General features: G+C 33.1%; 1 protein-coding gene across 1 annotated transcript in view; it reads left to right on the forward strand.

The window, feature by feature from the left end:
- Nucleotides 1–111: 111 nt before the first annotated feature.
- LOC136824650 (kinesin-like protein KIF15) overlaps nt 112–13,685 on the forward strand; it is a 31,690-nt gene continuing 18,116 nt past the window's right edge. The window contains exons 1-11 of the mRNA XM_067080641.1: nt 112–292; nt 7,291–7,330; nt 7,636–7,893; nt 8,127–8,164; nt 8,412–8,512; nt 10,401–10,682; nt 11,052–11,159; nt 11,425–11,550; nt 11,901–11,959; nt 12,823–12,974; nt 13,403–13,435. Coding sequence (XP_066936742.1) covers nt 232–292; nt 7,291–7,330; nt 7,636–7,893; nt 8,127–8,164; nt 8,412–8,512; nt 10,401–10,682; nt 11,052–11,159; nt 11,425–11,550; nt 11,901–11,959; nt 12,823–12,974; nt 13,403–13,435 — 1,258 coding nt within the window. The 5' untranslated portion in view covers nt 112–231. The remainder of the gene's footprint in view (nt 293–7,290; nt 7,331–7,635; nt 7,894–8,126; nt 8,165–8,411; nt 8,513–10,400; nt 10,683–11,051; nt 11,160–11,424; nt 11,551–11,900; nt 11,960–12,822; nt 12,975–13,402; nt 13,436–13,685) is intronic.

Consider the following 13,685-nt stretch of genomic DNA (forward strand, 5'->3'; position numbering starts at 1 on the left):
GCCAACCACACGCGCATTATTACATTTTCCGGATACTTTTTGCTGGTCCGGCGAAAATTATCGGAAATGAGTGATCAACGCATGCGCTAAATATGTAAACAAAGCTGAGTTGCGCGCTTTCTTGAAATTCTACAAAAAAAAACATGGCATATTTCTGTTGTTGTACACGAAAGATTACAAAAATTTCGTTGTAATTATAATGTTTACCTTTGGGGATTAGCAAATATAAACATGGAAGTTCAAGCAAGACCAAGAGGGAAATCTTCCAGCTCCAGAAATCCTTCTGTAAATGGTAATAATATATTTACGTTCAGTTGTTTCTTTTTAAAGAAAAGTGATAAAAAGATATTCAGAATCAAATATTTATAGTTGACAAGGACAACTTTTGATTAATAAATCCATCCATGGTAAATCATCAAACAAAAAAGTGCACACTTCACTATCTACTTTACCATTAAGGGAACAAAGATCTGGATCAAAACTGATAACATCAATAAAAATACACCTTTTCCTCTATACCGTCAATTGCTCTAACTTGGGATGGACTATCTGACAAAACATGGGACGGCAATTTGGCCACCATTTCACTGAACCTCCAAAGTCATTTGATTTGAGTTAATGAACGGCATATTAAAAAAATACACAATTTCTCTTTCGAACTGAGTAGGGTTTTTAATCGAAATATGAAAAAAATCCGTAGGTAGTGGAACACACGCAAATGTCTGGAACGAAGAAGACCAAATAGTGGCAAAATGATGGAGCATTTGACATCACTCGTGCAGCAAGTTACACACTCGTTATTTGTTAATCCCATCGGGCGACAGGCGGTTAGGCGACAGGCGTTCTCTAATTCTCCAATCAGTGTCCGGTCATTTTGAATGAAAATAAAAAAGTTAAAAAGGGCGCGCTATCAGTGAAAGTTATCATGACATGTTATGACAGAAAGCATGATTGATAAACTTGGTGGAGTTATCAAAACAAATTTGTTGTCAAAGAGATTTAACAGTAAGTGAAAATACAGGCCAGATATCAATCCCATGTTTCGACCAATCGTCCCAAGTTAGAGCAGTTGACGGTAATGTCCAGTTTGAATTCCAAAAAACAGAACTTGAATGAAACGAGTCCAATTTTCTATTTCTCTTTTTTGGGAGCCCCCTCCGATGAGCGGAACCAAATTATACGCATTCACACATTTTTTTTGAAATTGACACATTCACACAAAATTAAATCTTTCACGAGTTTCATGCATAAAAACCTCATTTTTTTTTAAATATCGGGGAAACATTTTATCAGGCAGCTTGACACACACTTGTATTTTTGTGTCCATAAACTCAGCATAAACAGTACAAATGAACCAACATTTCTACAAAAGAGACCATGACAAATGAAATTTCACTGCCAGACTAGTGCGCCCTTTTTTAATCTTTTTGTTCTCCTTCAAATGGCCAATGTTGTCGATTGGAGAATTATAGAGCCCCCGTCCCCCCAGTCTGGAAAGAAGGCAATATCTACACCAGAGTTTTCTTGGTGTAGCCTTGGAATAAGCCTATGAAATCCATGGTCTACGCTGGTCATTAAAATACAAACAGGCTAACTCTAAAGCTCTAAAACAGCATCTAGTAACATGAAAACCAGAATATGATTCTTCAATGGGAATCAACAATATGTCCCATCTAACAGAATTAATAATGGCACTGTCATCATTGACGTAACAAAACAAAGGATTTTCTTTCAAGAGCGTTGTAAACACTCCAACAACTTCCATCGAAATGATCTGTCACAGTTAAGTCTACCATTTTAGTGAGGTCCAAGGATTAAGCTGAGACCTCCCACAAAACGCCTGCAAGCTCCCACGCGAGTGAAAAACTTTTTTAATCTGTCAATCATTTTCTCAAGTGAAGAGTACGATAGGATACAAAGTCATAAAACCTGAACTAGAAGACCTATGACCCTAAAATTTTGCACAAGTACTCTTAATAAGATTTTATTAAAGTCAGAAAGTTTCAAGTCGTTTAAAAAATCTTTCTCTAAGATATACGAAATAACTCCAGCGTGGTAGATTCTGCCCCCCCCTCCTGGGGCTAATAAGGTTAATTCTTTGTTAGAATACAATTGCTATTTATAAGAACAAAGGAAATTTTCGATTTTTGCTCTTTGAACATGATGAGAAACGTCATCACAAACATTTTTTGTCAAAAGTTACATTATATGACAAGAATCTTGTGTACCAAATTTTATACAAAAAGACCCACTAGATCAAAAGTTAATGGGTGGTACAGGAACAGCCCCCCCTCGTTTTGAACCATCCCTAAAAGCCAAGTATGAGTAGGGTTATATAAAATTTACTGTAAATAAGTAAGGTTTCCTGTATATCGTCGCATCAAAATAAAAAAGCTTTAAGTACATTTTTTTGAAAATTGAGTTATGACCATACCGATGCTTTACACCCCATTTTTACCATCTTTTTGGCTTAAATCCATCAAAAACCAACCTAAAGTGGCTTAATTTTAAGCTTTTAGAAAAATGAGAATTTTACTTTTCACTTAATTTTCAGGGTAAAAAAGCCTTAAGTCACATCAGTTTAGGGCAAAAAAGCCTTATAACCAGTGTGGAAACAATTAGGCCGACCCTAAAAATTTTTTCGTTTCCGGTCCACCGGGTAACGAAAAAAAAAGTCATGCAGGCGTCCGGGAAGATTTTTTTTTTGGTACTTTTCATGATTTCTAATAAAAGAAATTAGAAGGAAAAAAATCATCTCTCTGGCTGTTAGTGTTGCTCCACATTCTGTCTTTATATTTTTTCTTTCTTTCACTGAAAGAAATGTGTTGCTATTAATTACAAAAAGCTGTACTTTGTGATTTTTTTTCTTCTAAGAATCAACAAACTTTTCATTCTAATAAATTGATTTAATATGCATAACACTATTTATTTGATCTTTAACGTCCAGAAAGCATGCTAAATAAACAAACTTTTTGAAGAATGTTATATAGGAACGATGTAACAGTTTGAAGAGTCATGAGTAAAGGTTTTTAAGAAGAAAGTTTCATCTCTTATGTATTTGGTTCTTATGAAGAAAAAAATGCGGCCGGGTGACGACGAAAAAAAATTTCACCCAGCCGGTGAACCGGAAACTTTTTTTCTTTTAGGGTCAGCCTTATGGACCCAAGGCTTTTTAACACAAAAATATTTCAAATGTTAATGGTTTTTCAGGATTTAAGGAAAAATAATTTAAAGTCGATTTTCTCAAAACAACAAAAATGGACTTAAAGCTTTTTCATTTTGATGCGGCGATATTATATCAAATTTAGATCAACGTTTGGCCCAGAGAGGCTAAATTCATGGAAATTTTTTAGTTTCTATAGCAACTACCCCAGATATATTTATATCTTATAAGCTTATATAAGCTTTAAATTTTAGAAAAAAAATTTAATACCTCAACATACAAAGCTCTTGGAAAATGAACTTGCCAAAAAAAGTCTTGTTTCTGGAAAGGCTGGTGACGAAAAGTAACTCGTTTGGCTGGGCACAAAATATCTTTTTACATTTTTAGATTTTCCTTTTTCTTTATTTTTCTGTATGTTTTGCTTGGTTTGTGTATTCTTTTCATATTTTTGTGTATCATCACTAGCAAGTAGAGGATTGCCCAATTTTGTTGAGAAATTTATCTATGTCATGCCCAATTTTGTTGAGAAATTTATCTATGTCATGTAAATTGGACCTTTGGGCTTTTTCATTGTGAGTGCATGCATGCGGACTGCATTCTGATTTGAGAATACAAATAATTTTAAAACCTATTTTTGACACTGAAAATTTTTGACTTTTCATGTAATCTTATTGGCATTTTATACATGCGTAAACCGTAAACCGTAATTTTACAATTATACACCAAATAGATCAGGTTTTATGACCTTTTTGTGCAGGCATTATAAAGTCCAGCTAAAGCCCTGTACAATTCCAAAATCTTTCTTACTTACTTAAAGATATTCTTTTCGATATTGTTCAACTTTAATAGCAATTCTAGTTGAGACCTTTTTTACTGGTCAGCGGTAATTGTGAAACTTTGCAATGACGTCATCACCCTAGATTTTTTCTATGTATTCCTTTTATGGTAGTCATTATATTGTCATAAACATCATCACACCCACTGCAATTTTCAGACATACTAGAGTTTGTAATGGAAAGTTTTCAAAGTTTGCGAAAGTGTTATTTGATGAATTTAAAAACTTTTGGAAGAGTGAGGCAACAATTTTAAGCCGCATGGTTACCTTTAGCAAAAATATATATTGATATTCAACTTTGAGGGTTGCCATAGTAACTAGGAAATTTGATACCAGTGGAAAGAACTCAAATCTTTGATGAATTTAGATGTGTAAAACTAATCTTGACAATAATCCAGTCAAAAGTTTTAGCATATCTTAGCTTTAGGTTGGAAGGGCTTAACAATGACATCATTAAAATAAATTTTGACTGAATTAATTATGGGTGATGGCTAAAAAACGATTGATCGTTCCATTAATCAAAATTTTTTTAAAGCAAAATTTTCACTTTCATGTTTCATTTTTCCCACATTATTATTTTACCACAACTTGCTATTTGAAATTAAAAACCTCTTAATTTATGAAATATAAAGTATTTGACTCAACCCATCAAAACATTTTCCTAAATTGAAATTGTAGGTTAGAATGATAAGCAGATATTCAATAGGTAAAAGTTGGTTATTGAGATTTATTAATCCGAGGTGAGGTAATGTGCAACGAGACGAAGCCGAGTTGAATATTTGTCACAGAGGGTTAATAAATCCAATAACCAACGTAAACCTATTGAATATAGTTAATAGAAATAGCTAATAGGTCATAAAAACCATCAATCAAAATAAACAATATGATAAAAAAAGATTGAAATTTACATAAATGATGGGTGTTTGAAGTAAGATTGGCATCAATTAGTACAGTATATGGTCTCTAAAATGTAGGTTTGTATATTAAGCAGATATTCAATAGGTAAAAGTTTGTTATTGAGATTTATTAACCCGAGTTAATGTAATGTGCAACGAGACGAAGCCGAGTTGAATATTTGTCACAGAGGGTTAATAATCCAATACCAACGTAAACCTATTGAATATAGCTAATAGAAAGCTAATAGGTCATAAAAACCATCAATCAAAATAAACAATATGATAAAAAAAGATTGAAATTTACATAAATGATGGGTGTTTGAAGTAAGATTGGCATCAATTAGTACAGTATATGGTCTCTAAAATGTAGGTTTGTATATTAAGCAGATATTCAATAGGTAAAAGTTTGTTATTGAGATTTATTAACCCGAGTTAATGTAATGTGCAACGAGACGAAGCCGAGTTGAATATTTGTCACAGAGGGTTAATAAATCCAATAACCAACGTAAACCTATTGAATATAGCTAATAGAAATAGCTAATAGGTCATAAAAACCATCAATCAAAATAAACAATATGATAAAAAAAGATTGAAATTTACATAAATGATGGGTGTTTGAAGTAAGATTGGCATCAATTAGTACAGTATATGGTCTCTAAAATGTAGGTTTGTATGCTTTTAAGCAGATATTCAATAGGTAAAAGTTTATTATTGAGATTTATTAACCCGAGGTAATGTAATATACTGTTTTATATGTACAATGGCAGTTACAAGATATAGTCAAAATTTCTGATGGAGAAAGCTTCTTTTGTTATTATTCCTCTTATGGAAATATTACTCCTCATAGAACTTTTGAGTGCCTTCTGTAACTGTTGTTGATGGACAAAGATGAATTAAGGTTAGGGGAACCCAACTGTATAATTGAATATTTATCTATAGTAATGTTGATAATTATTATCGTGTATGCTTCTCAATCAACATTTTGATACACTTTAAGTTACTTCTGAAAAAATTCTTCACTTTTTTCTTTTTTTGTTTGTTTTCACTTGAAGATGAAAAAACTTTATTATTAGAAATCTTTTATTGCATTATTGGCTTATATTTACACTTTTTTCAAACATCAATTATTGAATGAAACTTAAAATAGCAATCAGTTCTTTTATTTTTAGTTTTGAACAAATCTATGTGTTTTAGTTGTACCTTCTCATATTTTAATCTCTTTACTCTTTCCTTTAAAAGGATTTGTATATTTTAATGGATTTTTATGAGGTTTTATCATTTAAAGTGATCCTACTAAGAATTTGATGAAATGGAAATGTTTTGAAAAACTTTTAGTAGAAATTTCAAATAATTTTTTTGATGAAGGAGACACTTTTTAGCTGAAAATATGCTCAGAAAACAAGCTATGAAAAAAAGTAATGTATTCTCAACTTTAGTTGAGCTAGAATCTGAGAATGTCTGTCTGTCTGTCTGTCCATCTGTGTGTGTATGTCCCTAATACTTCGGGGCAGCCTAGAGACAACCTTCTGCTTATTGTAGATTTTATTTTAACCCTTTCATTCCCACGCGACCGCACTGCGGTCCCTTTGGACCCGTCGTTTTTTCCCAGAGGACTGCATAGCGGTCCCTGATTTATTTTTTAAATTGTGATGTTTTGGCGGGAAATAAAGAGATGTCTTTAAACTGCTTTCAAAGCAGATAAGATAGCGCGTCGTGTGCAAAAGACCGCGTAAAAAAAGCTTGTTCGAGTAAAAAGTTTTGTTTACAAAAGTATTTACAAAAATTTTTGCAAGCAAAATCTGTAAGGCCGAAAATGGGATTTTTTACAACTTCTATCAATCATTATGATTTTTCTATGAGGGCTAATCAAACAATTCTTTTTTCAGTTAGTAGATACTGTTGTGCTAAACATTTATCAGAAGAATGAATGGATTTAAATCATTTTTTCATAAAAAAAGTTACCATTGAATTGCAAAAAAATGCTGTTTTCAAATTTATTGTTGCCTTTCTCTGGTTACGTGACACGCTGATGACGTCATTTTGCAAATTTTTTACTATCAAAATGATCCTCATACTATTAGTGAAAAAGGGTGAAAACTTTAGAGGACTAGGTTTAGTGATTCTAGAGATATTGAAGCATGAGTAAATGCATTCAAAAACTCGTTTTACGGCTCTGGGAAAGTAGCTGTGAAAACTCTGGGACTGAAAGGGTTAAGGGCTTATTCATTTCATAGGGTTTATGTCTTTGCTCTGATTTTTTCAAATTTTCTTGAACCCTTTGTTATTCTATTTATTCTATAGTATTTCTTGAATGAGTTTTTTTTTAGCATTAATGTTCTTAAATGATGATAGTGAAATTGCTACCATTGTTATAATCAATTTTTTTTAATTTTCAGAGAGCTCCCTGAATTCAACTTTGGCTGGTGGCTATGATAGGTAAAACCAAACTTTTTAACTTATATTTTTTGCCTAGTATAATAGAATCTTGCTCTATGTAAGACATCATTTCTGCTTTGGGTTTTATTGCTCTCCATAATGATTTTGTCTTTTAATCCTAGTTTACTTCAAATATAGTAGGGGCCAACCCTCCAACTCTTAGGATCTGTAATTATTCCGAAGGCAGACAGGATTTTGAGGCTTTTTTAGGCCCAATTTTTGGGAGTTTTGTCTTTAAACGTCCCATGAAAGATGCTACCGAATGAAGTTGAAGTCAAACTCATTTTTATTTCAATTTTATTTAGTAATGAAGGTGATAACATCAAAGTCTTTGTTCGAATCAGACCTCCCCACAAACAAATACATGAAGGTGGTGATAACAATGTTTGTTTGGAAGTCAACTCACCAAAATCTCTGACCATCTTCACCAAACCCGAACCAAAACAATTCAGTTACGACCATGTGGCAAATATGGAGACCACCCAAGAGGAAGTCTTTGCCACTGTTGGTAAAGGTATCATGGAAGCTTTCATTGATGGATTCAATGGTACTATCTTTGCTTAGTAAGTACCTAATCTGATGTTTTATTTTGATCAGATGAATAGTGTATGTGTGATTCTTCCAGGGAGTTTTTTTAAATGATAAAGTATGTAACAGTTAGCAACTAAAGCTATAAAATCAAGTTCAAGGTTTAACCTTCTCTTTTCTTCATTAGTACCACCATAAAGTAATCTGAATTATTATTTTTAGCAGATCCTACCATTATTTCTCTAACTATAAACTCTCTTTTTTTTAGTGGTCAAACAGGCAGTGGAAAGACTTTCACTATGCTAGGTAAGTCTCAACTAATGGAAATGTTCAAGAATGTATCATTTTAGATATATAATACACACAAGACCATCAATTAGGGGTTTTTGACACAGTGTATTATGTCCTTATTGGTATCAACTTTTTGCGTGGTCATCTTTTGAGGATTTACAAGGAAAATTCTTTTAATTTCGAAAACACAAGGAGCGCCCGGTCTCTTCAAAAGATGTAAATGCTGATGATTTAAAATATATTTCCTTTTGTCTGTTTATAGGACCTCCAGATGATGGTGACAACTTTTCACATGAGTTGCGTGGAGTTATCCCAAGAGGGTTCGAATATATTTTCAGTCTCATCAACAGACAACAAGAAAAAGTAATCATTCTGAGAAAATATTCTTACTGTATTCTTCGGTAGATTTTCTGAAAACGTTTGAACACTTTTTGCATCAATCTCGCTTGAAATGATTTTGTGAATCTAAAATATCAGAAATCAAGAAATGCATTCAATTGATGAATTGAATCTCTCACTCCATCCCTAATCCCCGATTTTTTCTTGTAATCAGAGGAGGGTTCGAATCACGCTTTGGAGGGTACTTAGTCGACTTTCCAGTGCCTAGAGAACGAATTAAAAAAAGATTCAAATGATAGGGGTTAAAATTAGAAGGGGTGACCGTATCAGGGGGGGGTACAGCCGCAGGGTACTAACCCATAGGGTACTAACCTAATTTTTAAGAAAATTTGTCTTAGGTACCACCACCCCCTTTTTAGTACCGGGTACTTACTTTTTCTTAAGGAAAAAGGGACCCCCACCCCCCTTTTAGTACCGGGTACTTACTATTTTTTTAAGGAAAAAGGGACCCCCACCCCCTTTTTAGTACCGGGTACCGGCTTTAAAATTACCAAGGAAAATAGGAGACACCACCCTTAAAACTTGCCAAGCATGGTCCCAATCTTTCAAAAGCTAGCAAAAGCAGCTCTTTGTTGTTATTATGACTTGTATATACCATGTTTTTAACTCAGATCCTCTTAAAAGTTCTTTAAATCAAACACAACTTTTAATTACAAAAGGTAAAACAAGGAAATTCCTTGGCAAAAGTAAAATATTATATAGCTGTAATAACGGCAATAAAAGTATATATCTATCAGAAGAAGTAAAAATCAAGTTGATAAAAATTGAAGAATAGTATGAAAGCTTGGATTGGATGGATTTCCTTATGTTTTTCTTCAATAGAAGGGTGATTTATTCAAATTGTTCAAAGCTGTGTCAATTTTATGAAAGAAGTTGAGATAGAAAAAAGTTGCATTGTTGGCTCTGGTTGGCTTTGCTTAGTTGACCTGCCTCCGTCTTAATTGCCATAAACAGATAAACAAACAAACAAATAAAAATAAACAAAAATAAGCTATAGGGTATAATATAAACTGCAATAAACTAAAATTAACTAATTCCTCTAACAAAAACCAGGCTGTAAGAATCATCAGTTTGGATAAGAACTTTATTGTTTAAAAGACAGATTGTATCACTTTGGATGCAACAGCTTGTAATTCTTTTCATCAGAAGGCAATGACAAACATATACCTCGTTCTAACTTGAGATATCAAAGACGAACTATCCTTCTCACTAATTAAAACAATACTGATTTTGAACAATAGCTTTCTTTACATTAGCTATTTCAATATTTGTATAACTTAGTGGTCATAAAATTCTCCTCTTAGAAAGTAGGGAAAGTACCCATATGAATTTGAATAAAATAATTCTTTATTGATAGAAACCATTAGAAACATAACAGTTCTTTTTTTCTGAAAACTATTGAAACTAACAACCTCCAAACTTCCCTACATACTTGATAAGCAGGGAAAGTACCTTCAATTGGAAGGAGGAAACTTTTCAATACTGTCAGATACTGTAAGCCTTAACAAGGAAATCTTTTCTCATTAAAATCCTGAAAGTTGAAGGCAAAAAATTAAACAAATGTACCATATTCAGGGCCTGAGTACTTGAAGAAAAATTTAAATGATACCCACCCCACCCTAAAATTGGTACCGGGTACTAACTTAAAATTGGAGATATACCCACCCCCACCCCAAAATTAGTACCGGGTACTAACTTTTTTGAATTTCCAAATTAGACACCACCACCCGGCTATGGGTTAGTACCCTGCGGCTGTACCCCCCCCCTGACCGTATATATGATTAAAATTCTATTACTAAAAAAAAGTAATCAGATAGAGTCAGTAGATACGATGATATTTTGTTTTCTTTAGGCTGGCGATCGAGTGGAGTTCATTGCACGATGTTCGTTTCTTGAGATCTATAATGAACAAGTATTTGATTTGTTGGAGCCATCTACAGCAAGTCTCAACCTTCGTGAAAACATCAAGAAAGGTGTGTTCGTAGAAGGACTTGGTGAAAGAGATGTGTCTTCAGCAAAAGATGCGTATGGTGTGTTGCAATCTGGTTGGATGAACCGTAGAGTGGCTTCTACCTCCATGAATAGAGAAAGTAGCCGCAGTCACGCTGTATTTACTGTTTCACTTGAATCTAAAGTAAGTCTATTTTTGTTTCAATAGATGTAGAATTTTTGAAAAAAAATCATATCGTTAGCTCTAGTTTAGACGGCCCACTTTTTGCCCTGCCTTTTTCAATTGCGAGTTAAAGTGGGCAAAATATTAGCTGTCAATGAAAAAGTCAATGAATTGCCCTCTTTTGACGTCAATGCAATGTCTTTTTCTAATCTACTCCAAGCAAAAATTTTAACTGCCAACTTATTGCCCACTTTTTGCCTATTTTAACAATTAGATGGCTGATGTGGAATTGATACAATCAGTCGAAAAATATAAATTATAAATATATAAATATGAATTCTTCACTAAGCAGCTTTAATTGATTCTTTAATATCAATTTTCTGTCCATAGAAAAGAAGTGGTGGTATGAATAACATCAAAGTTTCTAAACTACATTTGGTTGATTTGGCAGGATCTGAAAGACAGAAAGATACGAACACTGAAGATGTTAGGTTAAAGGTATAAAGATAGTAAAAAAACTTTATATAGAATCCATCGATACCTGCGTCCCTAGAATTCATGAAAAATATGTCAAAAGCTTAAGTATTTGTGGGAATTTTTCTAAAAATGATTAGGCAATCAGAACAGTCAGAAATGAATGAATATTGAAAGTACGTCTGTCAAAAACGTTATTTTTTACAGTATGCCAAGTTGTAAGTATACCATAGAAAGATTTTTTTTATAAAGTCATTCGTTTCTCATTTTTATCCACCAAATATTGTAGGAAGCTGGTAGTATCAATAAATCATTGTCAGCATTGGGGAATGTCATCATGGCACTGGTGGATATAGCGCATGGAAAGACCAGACACGTTCATTATAGAGATTCCAAACTGACCTTCATTTTGAGAGTAAGTTGTGCATTGTTTCGTTTTACAACTAAACATGTTTTTGTTTTATTATTTTTTTGTATACTTTTTTTTTAAATCGTTCTTATAGTTCTTCATTGTAAGATTTTCTTGTTATATTGAAAACTTGAATTTGTAAAATACATAAGTTTGACTCTTAGAGTGCGGTCTGGCTGTATAAAAAATTCCGCACGATATGAGTATGACAACATTGTACATAAATTAAATTTTACACATTTTAAACCTTAAAATTGTTTGATGAATGAAATTGATTTTTTTGGAAAGCTGAATTTGTCACGACAGAAATGTAGCTATTTCAGTGTAGTTTTTCATTCATTGTCCTTTTTTTCCAGGATTCATTAGGAGGAAATGCTAAGACGTTTATCATCGCCAATGTTCATCCATCTTCAAGGTAACTACTTCACACCCTTACAGTTACAATTAATATAAACATTCTCCATTTTAGAGTTCAGTAAGCTGGATACAGAAACGTACTCACATATCAAAATTAATCCACAATGGGCAAAGACTCTCTAAAAAGAGAGTAACGCCTCAATACCAACATCACATTTATTTTTCACACCCCTCTGTCACAGAACCGCTGGGACCCCCGCCCCACTAGAAATTTTAAATTTAATGGAAGAAATTGCTCCCAAATCTCACTGGAATTTTTGAGTTGGGAACAATAGAATTTTTATCCCCATCCCCCATTATTCTGTTTTTTTTGGAAACCAATTAAATATGTGTGTCATCTCGTTTCTTTCTCGTCAAACTCGAGCAGCAGGTTTCTTAATCTGATTGTCTTTAGTTTTATCAAGATATTCATTCTTCTTGAATACGACGAAGAGAAGACGAACTGAAAACTTATTTTTAAAAAACCTCATTTATAAAAAGTTAATATCTAAAAGCATAAGTTAGTGTTTTTTAAACCGTTACTAGCATCCTCAACACCTACGGTTTTTATTATGATTATTTTATTTGTGGTATTTTTATGTGTGATACTCACTATAATGTGCAAAACTTTAGAAAAAAGAATTTAAAATCATCTAAAGAAACCATTCAAACGATTGGTCCTGTATAGACAAACACATTTAAATAATTTGATAAACTTTTATTAGTTCTATCTTGTACATTATATGAAAGTTGCTAATCCCAAGATTGAGAAAAGAATTTCTAAAAACCCTAAAAATTATAGCTTGCTTTTAAAACATGTCTCACATTCTAAGGATTGCGAGTCGTGTATTGATTGTATTGATGAACCTGTTTAATCTACAGGTGCTTTGGTGAGACGCTTTCCACTCTGAATTTTGCACGGCGCGCCAAGATGATCAAAAACAAAGCTGTTATGAACGAAGACGTCACGGGGAATGTTCGTGAACTTCAACAAGAAATTCGTAAGCTGAAAGAGATGTTGTCTCAAGCAAGAGGTAAAGTAAATTCTTATCCTTGTGAAGTCTCTACTCACTACTTAAACTCGCATGGAGAACACAAATTTGTCGAGTTAAGGAAATTTCGAGTTATGGAGTAAGGTTTATAACGTATTGTTAACTGAAGGGAACAAAAAATTTTTCGAGTTAAAGAGGCTTAATACTGTAATTTTATAGGGCTATTACGCTTTACGAGAGACTCTGAAATGGCAATAATTAGAGTGTCAATCTTGCCACACAGCCTCATATTTTATGAAAAGCTACAGACGTAACGGTGTCTGGGAAAAAGCCCCGATTATCGCGCTTACACGGTAGATATAAAGGCATTGTTCTATATGGTTTCAAGAAAGCATGCCGCTTTTAACAGTTTTAACCGGGTGCGTATTAAACCCACTTACTTTTAACCTTAATTCATTCTATTCTTTTAGCCGGTATTCCACAAGAACCTAAGGCAAATCAAGGTAAAAGATTTCTATTAATCTACGGTATGGATATAAGATGGAAAGAATTCAGACTCGTTTTAACATTAATAACTTCACAGCGTTGCGTATTTTCCAAATGATTGCTTTGATTTCCTGTTGTACTTTAATTTAACTGATAATCTCGGAATAATAGCTCAAGAGTGTCATGGAAACGGCTTGTATATCTAGATATTTTATTGGATCTTTCGAAAAATAAATCACATTAATTTAAGTACATACTTGTTAAACA

The sequence above is a fragment of the Clytia hemisphaerica genome, unplaced genomic scaffold, assembly GCF_902728285.1.
Source record: "Clytia hemisphaerica strain Z4C2 unplaced genomic scaffold, Clytia hemisphaerica genome assembly, whole genome shotgun sequence".
Taxonomy (NCBI): domain Eukaryota; kingdom Metazoa; phylum Cnidaria; class Hydrozoa; order Leptothecata; family Clytiidae; genus Clytia; species Clytia hemisphaerica.